Source organism: Melopsittacus undulatus, chromosome 1 (genome assembly GCF_012275295.1).
Source record: "Melopsittacus undulatus isolate bMelUnd1 chromosome 1, bMelUnd1.mat.Z, whole genome shotgun sequence".
In the NCBI taxonomy this organism is placed as follows: domain Eukaryota; kingdom Metazoa; phylum Chordata; class Aves; order Psittaciformes; family Psittaculidae; genus Melopsittacus; species Melopsittacus undulatus.
Window position 1 is genome coordinate 100,396,560 of NC_047527.1, and position 16,479 is coordinate 100,413,038.

At 42.6% G+C, this 16,479-nt stretch overlaps 1 protein-coding gene across 1 annotated transcript in view; it reads right to left on the reverse strand.

The window, feature by feature from the left end:
• Positions 1-5,080: 5,080 nt before the first annotated feature.
• LOC101872303 (vasoactive intestinal polypeptide receptor) overlaps positions 5,081-16,479 on the reverse strand; it is a 78,984-nt gene continuing 67,585 nt past the window's right edge. Inside the window, exons 10-13 of the mRNA XM_005150011.3 lie at positions 13,481-13,572; positions 8,768-8,897; positions 7,399-7,440; positions 5,081-5,887 (exon numbers count right to left, since the gene is read on the reverse strand). Coding sequence (XP_005150068.1) covers positions 5,696-5,887; positions 7,399-7,440; positions 8,768-8,897; positions 13,481-13,572 — 456 coding nt within the window. The 3' untranslated portion in view covers positions 5,081-5,695. The remainder of the gene's footprint in view (positions 5,888-7,398; positions 7,441-8,767; positions 8,898-13,480; positions 13,573-16,479) is intronic.

Sequence of the window (16,479 nt, forward strand, 5' to 3'; positions counted from 1 at the left end):
CTGGATGGGGCTTTGAGCAACCTGGTCCAGTGGAAGGTGCCCCTGTCCATGGCAGGGTGGCTGGAACTAGATGAGCATTATGGTCCTTTCCAACCTAAACCATTCTGTGATTCTATGATTAAACATTGCTTCTCAGCCTCCTTGCTTCTGACCCAACATGTATTTCCATAGACCATTTATCAAACCAAGTTGAACTTGTGCAGACAGTATAAAATAAACTTCTCAAAGACACATATTGGCATTCTGAAATTTGAGAGATTCACTTTTAGTCTGAAAACCTGCCAGGTTTTTCCTAGTTTAAACACTAGGGTAAAGGTGGAAGGAATGGAGACAAAATAACCTCAGCAAAGCCCTTTAAATCTTGCTATGGAGTCAAGTGATGCTCACTCCTGAGCTTGCTTTCTGCTGTTTTAAAACTGTCAATCTTCTGATAATCAGCAGGCACTTTTCTCCCTAGAGCTGAGATTTGGCCTTAGTCCATTTGCTTGCATAGACCTGTGACACAGACACCATGCTGCCTCTTTGCTTCTGAGCTGAACACGAACCAAGTGGGATATTAAGAAATAAATAAATCTGCTGATTAGTTAATATAAAATTATTTTTTCTCCATTAACACCATCCTTGAAAAAAACAAAACTGCTTCCTAGACAAGAAAAATAAAATAAAATAGTAAAATAAATTCAAAGAAAATAAAGTAAAATATTCAGGTGTTTTCTCTCCTGGGCTTTTCTGGGTAAACTGCCATAAGGATGTACATAGGTTTCTGTTTTAAAAAATAGTTTCAAGTTAATGTCCTGAAATTCTGCAACAGCCTAGAATTTTTTTTTACTGCTCTTTTTTAAACTCTAAACATGGTCACGTTCTCATTTCTTTTTGCTTATGAGAGGCCCACAGAGCAATATATATCCCTGCTGAATAGAAATACCTATAGTCTAATGTTAGCATTGAATCTTGTACCTCTAGACTTTGTGACATTTTTTTTTATATTTTAATAGTTCCATACTTATTACTAATTGTTTAATAATCACTGAAATATGCAGTGACTAATTAACAGGAGGGGTTTGATCTATCACTGGTATAAAAAATAAATAAACACTTCCAGGCTGAAGACAGAGGAATTATTCTGAAGGTAAATTCCAGTTTAATGCTGATGTACCCCAGGAGTCACTGTCATGAACTGATTTTGGTGCCTGCGGATCAGAATGTAGCCTGCTTTCTTTAAGGAGTTTGGGAGTCTAAATGAATGATCCTCAAACTTACCTAAAAGTCTGTGACACCCAGGTATGCCTCTTAATCTTATTTTGTAGCAAATTAATGCATGTGCCTTCACTGGAGTCATTCCTGTCTTATACCAGTTAAAGGGGTCAGGCTGGTGCTTTGTGAGGAAGAGTGTCAGTCCTGAGCCCTACATTGTATATTCTGTGTGAGTTCAGGACAACACAGTCTGGATTGTTGTTTGGGGCTTCACTGAAACAGACGAAAGACGGATCCCAGCATATGAAGTCTCTCCCCCAGTATAAGAAGGATGTGGACCTGTTGGAGTGAGTCCAGAGGAGGTCACCAAGATACTCCAAGGGCTGGAGCACCTCTGCTATGGAGACAGGCTGAGAGAGCTGGGCTTGTTCAGCTGGGAGATTGCTCTGGGGAGATCTTAGAGCAGCTTCCAGTGCCTAAAGGGGCCAGCAAGAAAGCTGGAGAGGGGCTTTTGAAAAGGGCAGGAATCCCCCCTTTTGACAAGTGGGAATGGCTTTAAACTGACTGAGGGGAGATTTAGATTAGATACTAGAAACAAGTTCTTGACTGAGGGTGTTGAGGTCCTGGCACAGGGTGCCCAGAGAAGCTGTGGCTGCCCCATACCTGTCAGTGTTCAAGGCCAGGTTGGACAGGGCTTGAAGCAACCTGGTCTAGTGGAAGAACCCCTATGGCAGGCGGTTTGAAATGGATGAGCTTTAAGGTCCCTTCCAACCTAAACTGTTCTATGATTCATTCCATGATTAGTTATTGGGCCAAATTCCAGCACTATGGCAGTTAAAAGACACCCTGATCTGAATGCCATCATTCACTTGATTGCTAATATATCCCCAGAGTGAAAAGCTCTGATTTAACCAACGACTCCTCTGTTCTCTTGAAATATGAGGCCAACGCAGCTGGGCTGGCAGCTCTGCACTGCCTGCATCACTAGTATTACCATGTCTGTCATAGCAGGTATATTCAGCACATTCATTTAATTTCTCAAACACCCTTGACAGCATAATGATGTGTCTGGATGTTCAGTGATGAAATAATTGCACGTAGGAAGCCTTGGGGCACTGTTCCTGGCATGCTAATGTAGTCAACATTTTTTTGGAGGAACCCCTCAGTTTAGAACACATCCTCTCTTCAGGCTCCAGTGCAGAATAGCCTGATGGCAAAGCTCATGGGCTGCAGAAAGCCTTGTGGCATGGGCGAATAACCATCAGAATTTTTTTCCTGTCATGTTTCCAAAAGGCAAGCCCCTTCTTGCTGCCTTTTGCCTATGGTTGATGCTGGCACAGGTTAGCGTAGGGCTGAAACTGAAGGGAAGCTGTAAATACAAAGCAGAAGGTCATCCTGAAAATGTTAGAAGCACAGGGAGAAAAAAAGGAAGGTGGAGAGCAGAAGGAAAATGCACATGTCCTGCTGCTCAGGGCTCACAGACATGAACCTTCTACCCCAGCAAGGCTGCCTAAAAAAAAATGGGTTTCCCTCACATCTCACAGAGGAGGTTGCTGGCAATGCTGCATCACTTACGCTCAACAGGCCTGTGCTCAATCTTCATCTGGTTGTCTGGTATCTGAGATCCAAGTTCACACCTTAGGCACCTCACTGGATGCATTAACAAGATTGGGCAGTGCTCCTGTGCAGCTCACCAATTTTGTTGGGCATAAATAGCTACCATGACAGATAAAGAGTGCAAATGACTTTGCAGCCTGATCAATCAAATCTCTCACACACTGTTGTTGCTTCAAAAATCTGAACCAGTGAGAAGAAGCATTTTACACATACAGAACACTCAGAAGCTTCATTGCAGCTAGCCATTCACCCAGTGAAACGCAGCACTATGTCAAATCCTTGCTTTGAACCAGGCACAGAAGAATCTCCAGCATCTTCTGTGTGAGTCCTAATCGAGGTCTGAAAGCACACACAGGGTAGCACTAGCACCAAACAGAGAGAGGGTCCTTGCATCTGAGAATTTCATGGCGATTTCAATGGGTACCTTGCTCCTGGGGTGTCAGGGCATAAGGGCTTCAATGCAAGCAATATGGGGAAACTTTAAGCATTCTCTTGGTTCCTCTGGAATTAGAGATCTGCAAAGAGAGGATTTTGATGATCTTATGGTACATCCATACTGGATTCTAACTGCTGATACAGTTTCAGTGTAACATCGCCATAACCAAGATGGCTTGCATCTGACTAGCCTGGGGTCTCATCAGCTCTTTAATTCCAGGACCATTGAGACCATTATGACTATCTTCAGAGTATCTACTGATCCTTTTAGGTTTTGAGGGCTGGGTAGCCACAGACACACTGTAACAGAATCTGATCTAGCTCACTGAAAACTCATGACTGCTGTGTTTACCCTTCACAGCAGTTGTATTGGGGTATCTCATGCCCCTTACCGACTTCAGCCCTCTAGGCAACTCTCAGTACCACATGTGGAGAAATACTTTGGAAGCATTGAACTCAGACGGTAACAGGTACAGCTCTTGGGAGGATTATGGTATGGAATAACTGATCCATTAGAACTGAGAAAAGACCTGGATGTCCAAGCCTGAAACTCTCCTCCTGGGCTCAGTGTGTTTTGTTGGCAGTGAATCACAGATGATTAAAGCAAGCAAAACAAACCTGAAACCCACCAAGGTTAACATGCTTCCCATCAATGAACTACATTTCATTATGAAGAAAAAGAATTTCAGGTGCTGTTAGCACTTGGCAAATTGAGTTGAGACCTCTGAACCCTGAAAGAGGAATGTACATGTACATGAATTGTTGACCCAGATTCTCCTTCACAAGGACATGTTACAGTAGGATGACAGCCCAATTAATAAGTATACACAAGAGCTGGGCAGGGATTTCCCACCCTCAATGTAAAATTGGTGCAAGCCTCTTTGATGCAGTTGGGTGGGACACAAATATGGGCAATCCACATCTGTGCTATCTTCTGACTGGGTTTGGGGCTGTGGGGATTGTCTCAAATGAAATGCCTGGGAGTGCAAGGGACATCTGATGCCCTGTAAGCCACCAGCCTGGCATATTGTTTGGACACCTCTCCTTTGCCCATCCACCAAGAAAAGAAAAATTAAAAAATCACTGTTCCCTTGGTTTTAACGGGATCTATGCACATTCTTCAAATAGGGATTGCCCCTATAGGGACATTAATAGGCCTCCAGAAAAGAGGCAAAATACACATGCATGTCTTAAAGATCTAACAATGCTTTTATCACAGGATAAAAGCTCCCCTCAAAAGGCAAAGAAGAAATCAATTCAATAACTCCTTCACTCCTTCCTGACTCCCGGAGTGCCAGTTTTGTGCTGAGACAAACTTGCTCTGATGAAAGCAATTTTGTTTGCTGCTGTGAAGCTAATATTTTCATCTGGAGAGTGGCAGGTCTTATTCAATTAAGGATTACAGGGTTCTACATCTCCCTTCCCTGGCAGTGTGTGCTAAGTAAGTGGAAACGAATTACAGACCAGCTGTTTTCCCCTGATCCCTTGTGACCCTGTGTGCGCTAATGCACCAAGATCTATGGATGAGCTTCAAAAGAATGAAAAATGCAGCCGTGCTCTCCTTTTGGCATCTGTACCTGCATTTTATACATGCAAATTGAGTTACCTATTCATTGAAAACAACCAAACAAAACACGATGTCATGAATGTAGTGCAGAGAAGGGCATTCACGCTGCTCCTCCTCAGCGACCTTTTTCCAGAGGGCACCCACGGGTGCTTAGAGAGCTTTTGCTAAGAAGGATGGTGAGCAATTAGCAAACACACACTGCAGCACTGTGGTATTCTCTGAGGGTCTTTCCTGGTGCTGCAGCTTAATCATCACACACGTACAATGCAGAGGCAAGCGCTGTGCACTGGTCTCTCCCTTTCCTGCTCAAGTTCCTCCCATCTCTTCTCATGTCCCTGACTCTGTCTCCAGTACCTTATCGCCACTTCTTATCAATAGAACTTTTGGCACATTCGTATGTTTGGCTTCCCAACACTCCCACCCCCCCCACCTCTTGCCTCTTCTTGTCTCCTTCTCTCCTGTACTGGCTCATTTTTTTAAAAGTGCAATTTTATCTGTTTCAGAGATGCCAGTTCTGGTAAAGCCACCGAGGACTCAGTCTCTCCTCTCCCTTACCACCTGTACTTCATTGTTTATGATACTTCAAGATCTCCCAGGCTCTCCTCAAGTGACTGGGACCTTTACTTGTAGTTATCAACCCCTGAGGGCTTGAAACTTAGAGTGAAAGGTCTGAAAAGAGGGAGAGGAAAAGTATTTCTCTCCCTCCTGGCTTGTCTGAACTTGTTCTGGATGCCAGTGGCTCTTCCAGTTTTGTGTCCTCTGTTGGCTCATGCGGAGCATGTCAATTCACAAGGATTTGTCATTGGATCACTGATTCCTGGGGGATTCTTCTGTCTTTGAGTTTGTCACTTGGATGCTCAGTTCTTGGAGAGGCTCTCCCCATCACACCAGAGAGAATTCAGCCTGGAAGCCAGAGCACCGACGTGTCTTTGGTGAGCACTTGGTCAGCATGGAGATCTGGGTGCTGAAGTTGGTACCATTGCTGCCTAGGGAAGGGTGGTGATATTTCATGTCTGAACCCAGGAACCGCTCCAGATGCCACCTCCGCCACTTCCGCTTGAGCTCAGCTTGGACCTAGGTGGTGGAAAGGCAATAAAGTCATCAGAGGGGAGCATTTCCTATTGCTCTGGCATGATTGTGTGAGCAGCCATGAGCAACCCACCTACTGAGGGGCCAAGAATTATCTTATAAAGGTCACTAAACTCAACCTGGTCAGAACTTTCAGACATGTAGAAGAGAGCTGACACTCCAGACAGCATCTGGAATCAGAAATCCGAGCTTCACCAGAAAGGTGAGCACAGGGAGTTTCATAGCTGATCCAGTGAAGCTGCCAGACTACTTTAATGGCAACATACACTATACTTTGAGTATACATTTTTTTTCATTGCCCTGTTTTTGTCCAAATACAAATGATTTAGTTATAGACTGTTTGTAAAGCTGTCCATTCAACTGTGCTTTTTTGATATAAGCCACTTGTTCCTGTTCAGGGAGTTTACAGATGTCATCTCTTTGACACTGTTCAGATTCAAATCCTGAACAAATCTGACCACCATCCCTGTCCCCTCCTGCAGCCTTCCAGTTCAAACTTATACATAACAGTTTGAATTAGATAAACCAGCTGCTTATGAGGGTCTGTGGGATCACCAAGCACAGGAACAGTACAATACCAGGATGCAAACCCCAGAACTGGAATTGTGGGAAAGGTAAGATCAATGCCTGTGAGGTAGAAACATGTTTACCTGGCTCTTGTCTGTGCCTAACAAGTCACGTCAATGCCTGTATTGATTTTGGATCATTCATAAGTTTGTGTGGTACTGCCCTGCTCTGCTCAGGCTTACTGGCAAAGGTCTCTGCTGAAGCTGGGCTATCTGCCTGCATGCCACTGTGTAATGTGCACATGGCATCAGCGTGGCTGAAAGCAGCATCAGAACTGTAAGAGAGGGCTTTGTGATTCTGGACACCCCTCCTCTCCCTAAGAAGCTGGAGTGCAAACCCAGATCACAGCTTTTTGTTTCTTGCCCTTGATCAGTTTATTGAGCTGAAAGTGCTCCAGCTGTCAGCAGCTCCAAGGTTTTGGCTGCTCACACCTACTTGGTAGCCTTAGATATGAGTATAATCAGTCTCTGCTGAATTTCTTATGGACAGATGGAGCATGGTACAAAAATATCACTGCACTAATGAGCCTCCACTTTGGCAGTGGGCCTGATTCTGTGGAGGATTCATTGAGGTACTGAACATAAATACAACTTAAAAGATGGCTTTTAGCCTTCCCTGCTGAAGTGGTCCTTTTGAATAAGGGTTTATGCATGGTCAGATGGGAGTTCTGCTTATGCTATCTCATGAGTAAAAGACAGACTCAGGAGCAGCAACCCTACTGTGCACACAATAGTCTTGATATGTTTATTAATTGTGCTGGAAACTGCCAGGCAAATGGCTGAGTTGTTTTTTTCTGGAGGCAGTGATTTGACTTGGATGCTTCCTCCCAGTATGGTAACATCAGGAATGGGACACTTCTTAATCCGCTCTCCACTATCATTCAATTTGTCTTAGCTGTGAACATAACCAAACAATACTGTTGATCTTACCTCCCCGTTGAGAAAACAGTACAGAACAGCCACCACAAATCCCTAGGGGAAAGGAGAGAACAGGCTTTTAGCACCTCTCAAACTCACTGCAGCCTTGGAAAAAGGGCACATTGTTGGGGGACTGCTAAGGCGCCCGTTAGAAACCACTTGACTGCACTAGATTGGTTAAGGTACCTTGCAACAGATGTATGTATGGATGTGAGTTCAAAGATTGTTCCAGAATGGTGTTTAAAGCCATCAACAGCCAGCTCAGCTCAAAGAGGGGCACTTGGTCATTCAAATTGGGGAATTAGAGGCAAAAGGATGGGACACTAGACCTAGCTTTCCTGCTTGGTCTTGTCAACTGAAATTCAGGAGATCTAAACATGCTCACTACTACATCATCAAGGTCAGACTATCTTTGACATGATATAGTGCTAAAATTCCTTTCCATCTCCCTTGCAGTAACACTTAATTTTTAAGAATCACAGATTTCCCTGAAAAAAAATAAACTTATATCTAGTCTTTATGGTTGTCAACACTAAAGACAAGGAGTGAGTGTAAATCCATTTGTCTCTCAAAGGAGAGATGCTGGAGGTGAAGTGATGATGATGTAGATGGGGACATTAACTCATTCACTAGTGCAAAAAGCATGTCACTGACACATGTATGGTACACAGCGACAGACACATCCGTCTGCGGGCTGTGAGAGCAAAGTGGTTAGAGCTGATTAACAGATTAATGCAATGGGACAAAATACATTAAGAAGTGCTTCATTTCATGCAACAACAGGTTAACAGCCCAGCCCTGGAACTGACTGAAGTGAAGCATGCGGGGTGGTCTAAGAAGCAAACTTCATCAAGGCTTTCTAGAGATTAAAGTGGAGGACATCACCATTGCCCATCCTCATGGGGATCCCGCCTTCTATGCCAATGAACTAGAATCCTACTTAAGCTGGATCTACAGGCAGGACTTGGCTTACTAACAGAGGAGAAATTTAATGCAAATCAATTGACTGAAGATAGGCTAAGCTCCTGTAAATGGCCAGAAAGACACTCCTCCCAAAGGTGAATTATCTCATCTCACACCATGTCAGTAATAAATAAACTGAACAGAGGTGCTCCTTTTTTCCCTTAAGTACAAAAGTACCCTAGGTGACTAACTTACAGAGTTACATTTTCTTTTCAGGTGCTTAGAATGAGGACAGAGAATCTCTTTCTGGAATTCCAGAAGGCAAACTATAAAATTATCTTCCATCCTGGCCAAGCAAAAGTATAAGAGCACTGGGCATGTCCAGTAAAAAACCTGTCTCACACATTTACTTATTCCCTTGTAAATTTTGTTACATTCCTCTCTGCCAACAGACCTGGTGGCCCAAAGGGTGGCTTACCTGGAACGATCCAACCACGAGCTCAAACACCAGCTTAACTTCTGCTTTGAAATTGTCAGGGAAGAAAGCAAACATGATGTAGTGAATGCCAAAGAGAGGGATCAGCAGCAGTGTGGACTTGGCCAGCCTCCTGTTGGAAAGACAAACATGAATCATAGGGAGAGAGGGAAGAGGAGCTAAAGGGCTGATGAGAAATCCTGCAGCTGAGCTCTATGCAACCCTGAAACTTTAATTTGCTCCAGTACATATTTACTGATTACCTGGATCTTGATGGTGTAGCCTGTATCATGCATGTTAAGTGCCTTTGTTTGCCCTTAGGAGATGTGATATGGGCCACTTATGCTGAGGTCCTGGGAACATACAGACTTTCAACAGCAGCCTCAATGAGGCAGCACAGGAGGCTGTCTTTATCCAGAAGGCAGAAGTGTCTGGGATACAATGATATGGAGAGTGTTGAGACAGCTCCTCACAGCCTAATCGCCCCAGGATGCTTTCGACAACTTAGGGTGGGATCCAATGACATGTAGAGGTGGACTCTCAGGTGGCCACAGTCACTGTATGGCAGTTCAAACTAACCAAAGATAATTCTGGGAGCATTTCCATGGGCTTGCTTTCCTCCTCATTGACAGTTCTCATATAAATATATATGTGCCTCCACCTAAAGTAGAGTGAGTAGACCTACATTATTCCTCCTTGGCCCACAGACTGAAGATGGCTGGTGATTTCAGATATGGTGACAACATAAAATGTGACATCTTTATTACTAGTAACTACAATGGAGATATTTCTTTCTCCCTTCTCTCTTCTTCCCCTCCCACCAGAGATCTTTTTCATCTCTAAAAACTAAATCACCAGCTAGCACTGTCTTTGTTTGCTTAGGATTTCTGAAAATTACAGCTTCTGGGAGAGAAATGGTATGTTTAGCTCAGAATAATAACATGCTTTTGCACAATGAATGTCTCCAAAGGAGGGGGTTGAACAGTATTAGTTTTTAATGGTAGCAGGCTAGGTAATCAGAGATCTAATTAGGAGAAGAGATTATAATTTATTAAATATAATCATTATTAATATATAGCTGATGGAGTAAAAGAAACTGGGGGCCTCAGGATGCTTACGGGGGTTTTGGCTCCCTTGGTCACCCACATTATCCTGCATCCCCCTGTCCCAGAGACTACTTGGAGGAACTGAAGCTACAGCTGGGATGTTTGAAATACTTGTTCTTCCATCTGCAAACCCTTCACCTCCAAAGTCTCATCAGGCTCAATCACATCAGACCATCTTCATTTATTTGCCATCTGCATAAGCCCGTTGGGAAGGCTGATGTGCCAGCTTTATGCAGATGATGATTATCACTGTATCTCCCAGCAGACCTTTTCAGTTTTCCCTAAGCCTGGACCAAAGACAGCTTGACATTAAGGCTGTGGTTGCCCAGGGAAAGGCAGCTGGGTGCATCTAATTCCAGACAAAATGACTGTCTGTAGGTAGCCGAGGAACTTCCTAGGAATTTGCCTTTCCTATAGCATTCTTCACTAGCAGGTACATCCCTGCTCCTAGTGAGTAGATCCAGAATCTGAATCCTCTCAGGTGTCTTGCTCTGCAAGGCAATTGTCACTGGTGACCATCAGGGTACCATGATCCTCACTCCTAGAAGCAGCTCTGATCACATGCTAGTATGACCCAGCCCTAATTCCCTCAGCTCCCAACATAAAAGAAGGCAACTAATTTTTTAAGCAGATAACAGTTCAGTGAATATCAGCACTGGCTTTGCAGAGATCTCTCCTCTCTCCCTAATCTTTCAAGAACAGTAAACCTAGAGGATATTGATGTGATATTACCTTAGTGTACCATATTCATAGGTACACTGTTCGCAAGCTCCAATGGATTAGAAAACGTCATTTTATCATTGCAGATAACACTGGGGCCTGGACTGTGGCAATGAAAAGGTCATGAATGCAACACCTTAGGAGTCCCCTCCTCTAGTTTGCACAACACTCCAGGACAGTCTCTTGCTCCCAGCACTGAGCTTCCCCAGAATATTGAGCGATATTTTATATCTCAGTTTGGCTTCAAGGAAAGGTCCCTAAGGTTTAACCCTGTGATATTTAAAAGACTCCTCCCCTAATTGCTGCAATGAGGAGAATCATCATCTTCAGTCATGGTGTAATTTCTCCCAGAGAGTGAATGCCTGGCTGTGCAGGAGGCAAAACTGCTTGGGAGATTGTCCAAAGCTGGTTACAAACACCTGCTCGCAGCCAAAAACCTCCTTACATGCACTCCCATCACAGTACACACGTCTTAGACCTACCCTCTCTGACATGGTGACAGGTAATTTAGTGAGAACACATCTCCACTAGTCTGCACTGAGTTTACTCCACTCCTTGTGGTGGATAAGAATGAACCAATATTTTAGTCATCATCCTTGAACACATAACAGAAAAGTTACCCAGAAAACTTTGATGGTAATATTGTTCTATGAACATGTACAGAATAGAAACAGATTAATTTAGCTCAAGATTTCTGTCACAGAAAACAACTTCTATTTGCCTGAAATAGTGCTGTCCGATTCTTGCAAGTTTGTCATTTTCAGAAAACTGATTTGGGAGACTTGTTTTTACAGTTTTCCAATACATTAAAGCCCAGTTCACTATCCGTCTGTAGCATTAATGAGTGAGTCAGCAACACACCTGAATTTCCAGCCTGCAGCTAAACTGAAACTGGCTGGAACAGAACATTACCGTCAACATGTCAACTCATCATATTTTTATAAAATAAACCATATAAAATAAACAAGAGAAGGAGGGAGAAATGTAAATGAGAGATCCCTGATGTTGTTAGTTTAAAACATATTTATCTCAGATTTGGCAGGAGGAACACACACATATCGTTAGTGGCATGTTTTTTTGCTAAGATCTCTTGGTCCTGCAGTAAAACCACTGAAGCCAGCAGCACCATTTCAGGTAGTAAGAGAATGACATGTAAAAGGATCTGGGTACCTAAAATTGCAGATCACACGCCTAATGGTATTTATAAAAGACTTTTATCTGGACACCAGATGTCTATATAGATAGCTGTCTACAACTTAGGACCATAAGAGAACTTCCATGGGATCCAGCCTTCAGGTTGGGACACAGTATTCATTTCCAGAGGAAAGTGTGGTGTTCCATGTCCTGCTATAGTCAATACAGTCAACAGAGACTTCTAGATGCCCCACAGAATCTGGCTGGTGGCCAGCTGCCACTGTAAGAGGGTATAAGACTCCCGTAGGCCCTGGGTCCTATGTGTCAGGTCCAGGCAAGTATTTCAAACGTTCTAAAGCATCTTGCATAGCTTGGACACCTATAAGCGAGCAACTTATTCCTGGCCTAATGGAACTTGGATGTTTTTTTTCTTCCAGGTGGAAAAGGAAGGTGAGGAACTGTAGATATTATTTATACTTCAGGAGTACCTCCTGTTTGGCTGGCCAGTCTGCATTACTTACTGCCAGTTTGTGCTATGTTTGTTTACAAGGCAAAGAGAGCTTTCCTGGCAGCTCCCACTTCACTGGAAAATGTGAAGTACAAAGCCCTGAACCCAAAGCTCAGCATGACCTCTGAGGTAATCTGGGCATAACCCTTCCAATGCATGTTGGCAGCACTTCTACTGAGATGAATGGGAGCCAACTGCTCCAGGCTGCTCCTTAGTACTAGAACATATTTCAATATGTTGATTTAATCTATGTACCTGGCCAAAGCTGTTGCAATCCTGGGGGTACAAAGATACAATTCCCAATTGGAAATACATAAAGGGAGGTGAAAGAAAGCACAGAGTCTGGTAATGTTGGTGTGCTATGATAGAAAAAGAGGTAATTGGCTTTGGCTGCTGCAGGGAGAAGTTAAGGTCAAATACTGGAATTTCCTTACATAAATCTGAGACTCTCTTGAGGCAGATGAAATGCATAATTTACCATAACAAGAGAGAAAGACTCAGTGTGGAGGCTGGTCAGTATTTAAGGAAATATTGATAGTGTCTTTCATCTTGCAGAAAGATGAACTAAGCTCAGCTGTGTCTGGGTGCCTAAGTGCACAGCTCCCTCCAAAGATACAAGATATATGAGCAGTGACCATGCAGACACTGGACCTCTATCTTCTCATTTTTTTTTCTAAGAAACATTTAATAAATATCCAGGACAGTTGGAAAGCTGAGCCAGGACAGTGGCAAGAGTCAAAAATATTCTGGTCTGAACTTTCATTCACATTAAAGCCAGAATAAATTAATGCAGATAAACACAAGACTCGCAGTCTCAAAATACTGCAGCTAAGACCAGTCTTAGCCACTGAAACAGCACTGATTTTATTTGCATGTTCTTAATTATAAAAAGCCCTATTAAGGTCACCTCACATCCCTGGAATAAAAGCATTATGTCAAGCAAAATTTCTGAGACAGTGCTACTTTTCAACAGTGAAGACAAAAGGATTGAATTACTGAAATTATAATTATGGTTGCTCTCACTTCTTCATTGTTAATCGCAGGAGAAAGCCTTCTCACCTGTCTGTTCAAACTGATATAAAACATGCTCATCTGTTTTAGCAAATGCCCCTTTTTCTGATTTCTGATCAGCTTATTCAAATAACAAATACTTGATTCTGATCAGTGCAGACACATGCAGTGATGAACGAAAAGTCAAACAGGTTTCCCAAAAGGCACACAATATGGTTGAAAAAGTCTAGGACTTACGAGTATTGGCTGGTCTCATTGTGTCCAACATCTGGGGAATGCAGCTTTTGGACTAGGATACGGATTATGCAAATGAAGAGAATGAAGTTCACCTGTTGCGATGGGAGAAAGGAAACAGGGAGAGAAATAAAAAGTTACTACTTTGCTCGGGTGAAAACAGCTCATCATTAGAGGGGACTTCCTTTCACAGCAATATTTTTGCCATGGAGCAAGCTGCTGTTAAAAAGCCATGAGCAGAGAAACCCAATCTGGGAGCACAAAGTAAACTGACACAGGATGCAGCCATCTTGGGCCTGACATCAGCCTGCTTGGGACTTTGTGTGATACATCCCAAGTATGATGATGTCAAACCCATAGAGCACAGCTATGCACGACGTCCTGCTGCGTGAGGGAGTGTCGACGACAGGGTGGGAAAAGAGCCTTAGGAGTTAGTGGAGCGACGAACATCAAAGCCCTCAGGAGACGGTGACATGGGACCAGATGCTGAGCATGTCAAAGACTGAGGCAGTAAGCCAAGGAAACCAAAACAAAACACAAAGCAGTACCCACTCAATGCTATTGGGCATGTCTATTCTGGAAAGAAGCTGAAGACCTTGTATAGCAGGAATAGATCTCACTGAGATAGAGGGAAACATTGTCTCCTAGGATGTTAGACCAGGAGTCTAGCTAATACCTAAATTTTAAATGATGCTGCTCCCTCTCAGAGTGCTCCACCAACATACTCAAGCAATGTTAAACTTATTTAATAGCACAGGTTAGAGCTAGGAATTGCAATTCACTAATGGCATGTAGTAGATGGCATGAATTGAATGCAGATCTACTTGCTTTTAAGGTCCTATCCATGGAATCATGCTGTTATTTATGCAATGTATACAACAGAAATGTGATGAGAGACCTCTGTGGACTTAGTTTAGCTTTAGTTTGGCAGACAACCTTTTTCTTTTTCTTTTTATGGTTAGAAAATGCACAAATGATTCTGATTTTGAGAGACCAATGGCTGGAAGGGATTGTGTTAACCAGCCAACCTAACTTCCTGCAAAAACAGACTGCAAAATTTCCTCCAGAAATTCCTCCATTTGTTTCAACAATGGGCAGACAGCGGCACATGTCTCAATTAGACACTCTTATTTTTTCAAAGGCTTTGAGTGATTCAAAATCAATTGTATTACTTGGTTATGATGCATTGCATCACTTTTTATCAATCCCATGTCATTTATCATAATTTCTGTTCATATTTTTTGCTTATAAAAATGGTTTGCATTGACTTGGTGGCAAGTAAAATCTATCAGCTCAAGACAGTATTATCTAGATCAATTACTCTAATAAGCTTTGATTGCACACAAGCTGCAGCAAGGAAGGTAAGACCAGAACGGTTTTCTCATAGTGGTCAACAGCAAACATGGGGACAGAACAGTGGTGAATCAGTTAGAGTGTGATTTATAGGCTTTGTACAGCCTCAGCATTGCATGGTATGGCTGTCAGGCTGCTGGAGAAGTTGTTTAGTTTATTTTTCAACTTAGAGTATAACCAAAGGCACTTGATCTGTTTCCAGTGCTTAATATCTTATATATCTATCTTATATATCGTATATATTTTATGTATATGTATTTCTTCCTTCCAATGATATCTATGCTTTACTCCCATGGATATGGAAAAAATGTTGCATTCCTCCCAGAAGAAACCTGCTTTTCATCAGATAGAAGTTATCACTCCCTTATTTTGTGGAAGGTTTATATAATATCTGCAGAAGGACAGTCAGAAATTTCTGGGTAAATTTTGTTTGGCAACAAGGTTGTAATTATTTAATGTATATTGAGCTGGGGAAATGGTTCACGTAAGTTCATCTTTATTCTTCCATTTCCTGTTAGAGATTTGAAGCATAAACCTGCAATTCTGTCTTAATTGCTGCAACCTGTTGGTATCTTTTCCCATTTTTAAAAGATAAGCATATGCTTACATACTAGCCTTTTAAAGAGGGAAATAAAAAGTCTTCGTTAAAGTGTGATGATGGTTTGACTGTACAAATATCACTGACTGAGGTGAACCCTGATCTTTGGATTGAAAATTCACCACTGATTTAGAAACTTTTTTCAGAGATGGCAATGGGACAAAGAGGGGGGAGAGGTGGGAATGACATTCACTTTAACAAGAAAAGAGTATTTCTTTTGATTTGATTTCACTATTGCCTCTGCACTTGATCCTCCTGAGGATGAGTCCTTGTTTAAGTGGAGCTACACTAATAGGAATGATCATATCCTATACTTAACTGCTTTAGATGCTTTTTAACACTTATCAACTCTTCAGCTGATTACAAAGGAACTATTAGCATGGGAGGACATGCAGAGGAAGAGACATGCTGGGGGCTTATGAGACTGCAAACTTCTTGCAGCCCTGCCTATGAAGTGCCTCCAATGGAGGACTAGCAGCTGGGATCACAGAGCTTTTGCTGCCATGTCTTGTCTTCCTAGAAAATGGGATCTTTCCTGTGAATTCTTAAGGACCCAAAATAAATGTTAAGACATTTGATTTACAGGGATGCTGGTGAGGGACTATTCATTAGGGACTGTAGTGATAGGACAAGGGTTAACAGGTTGAAACTTAAACAGCAGAGGTTTAGATTGGATATAAGGAAGAAGTTCTTTACTGTTAGGGTGGTGAGGTACTGGAATGGGTTGCCCAGGGAGGTAGTGAATACTCCATCCCTGGCAGTGTTCAAGGCCAGCTTGGATGAAGTCTTGGGTGATATGGTTTAGTGTGAGGTGTCTCTGCCCATGGCAGGGGGGTTGGAACTAGATGATCTTAAGGTCCTCTGTAACCGTAACTATTCTATGATTCTATATGCTGAGGAGAGCAGCACGCATTTCTTGACCAGAAGATTACCTTGCTAAAGGGAAAATGCTATCTATAGCTTTCTATGATAATATAAATATTTTGAGATGTGTCATCAAAGTATTGTATTTATTTTCAGTGAGGTGAACAGAGTAAGATGGAATTACTCA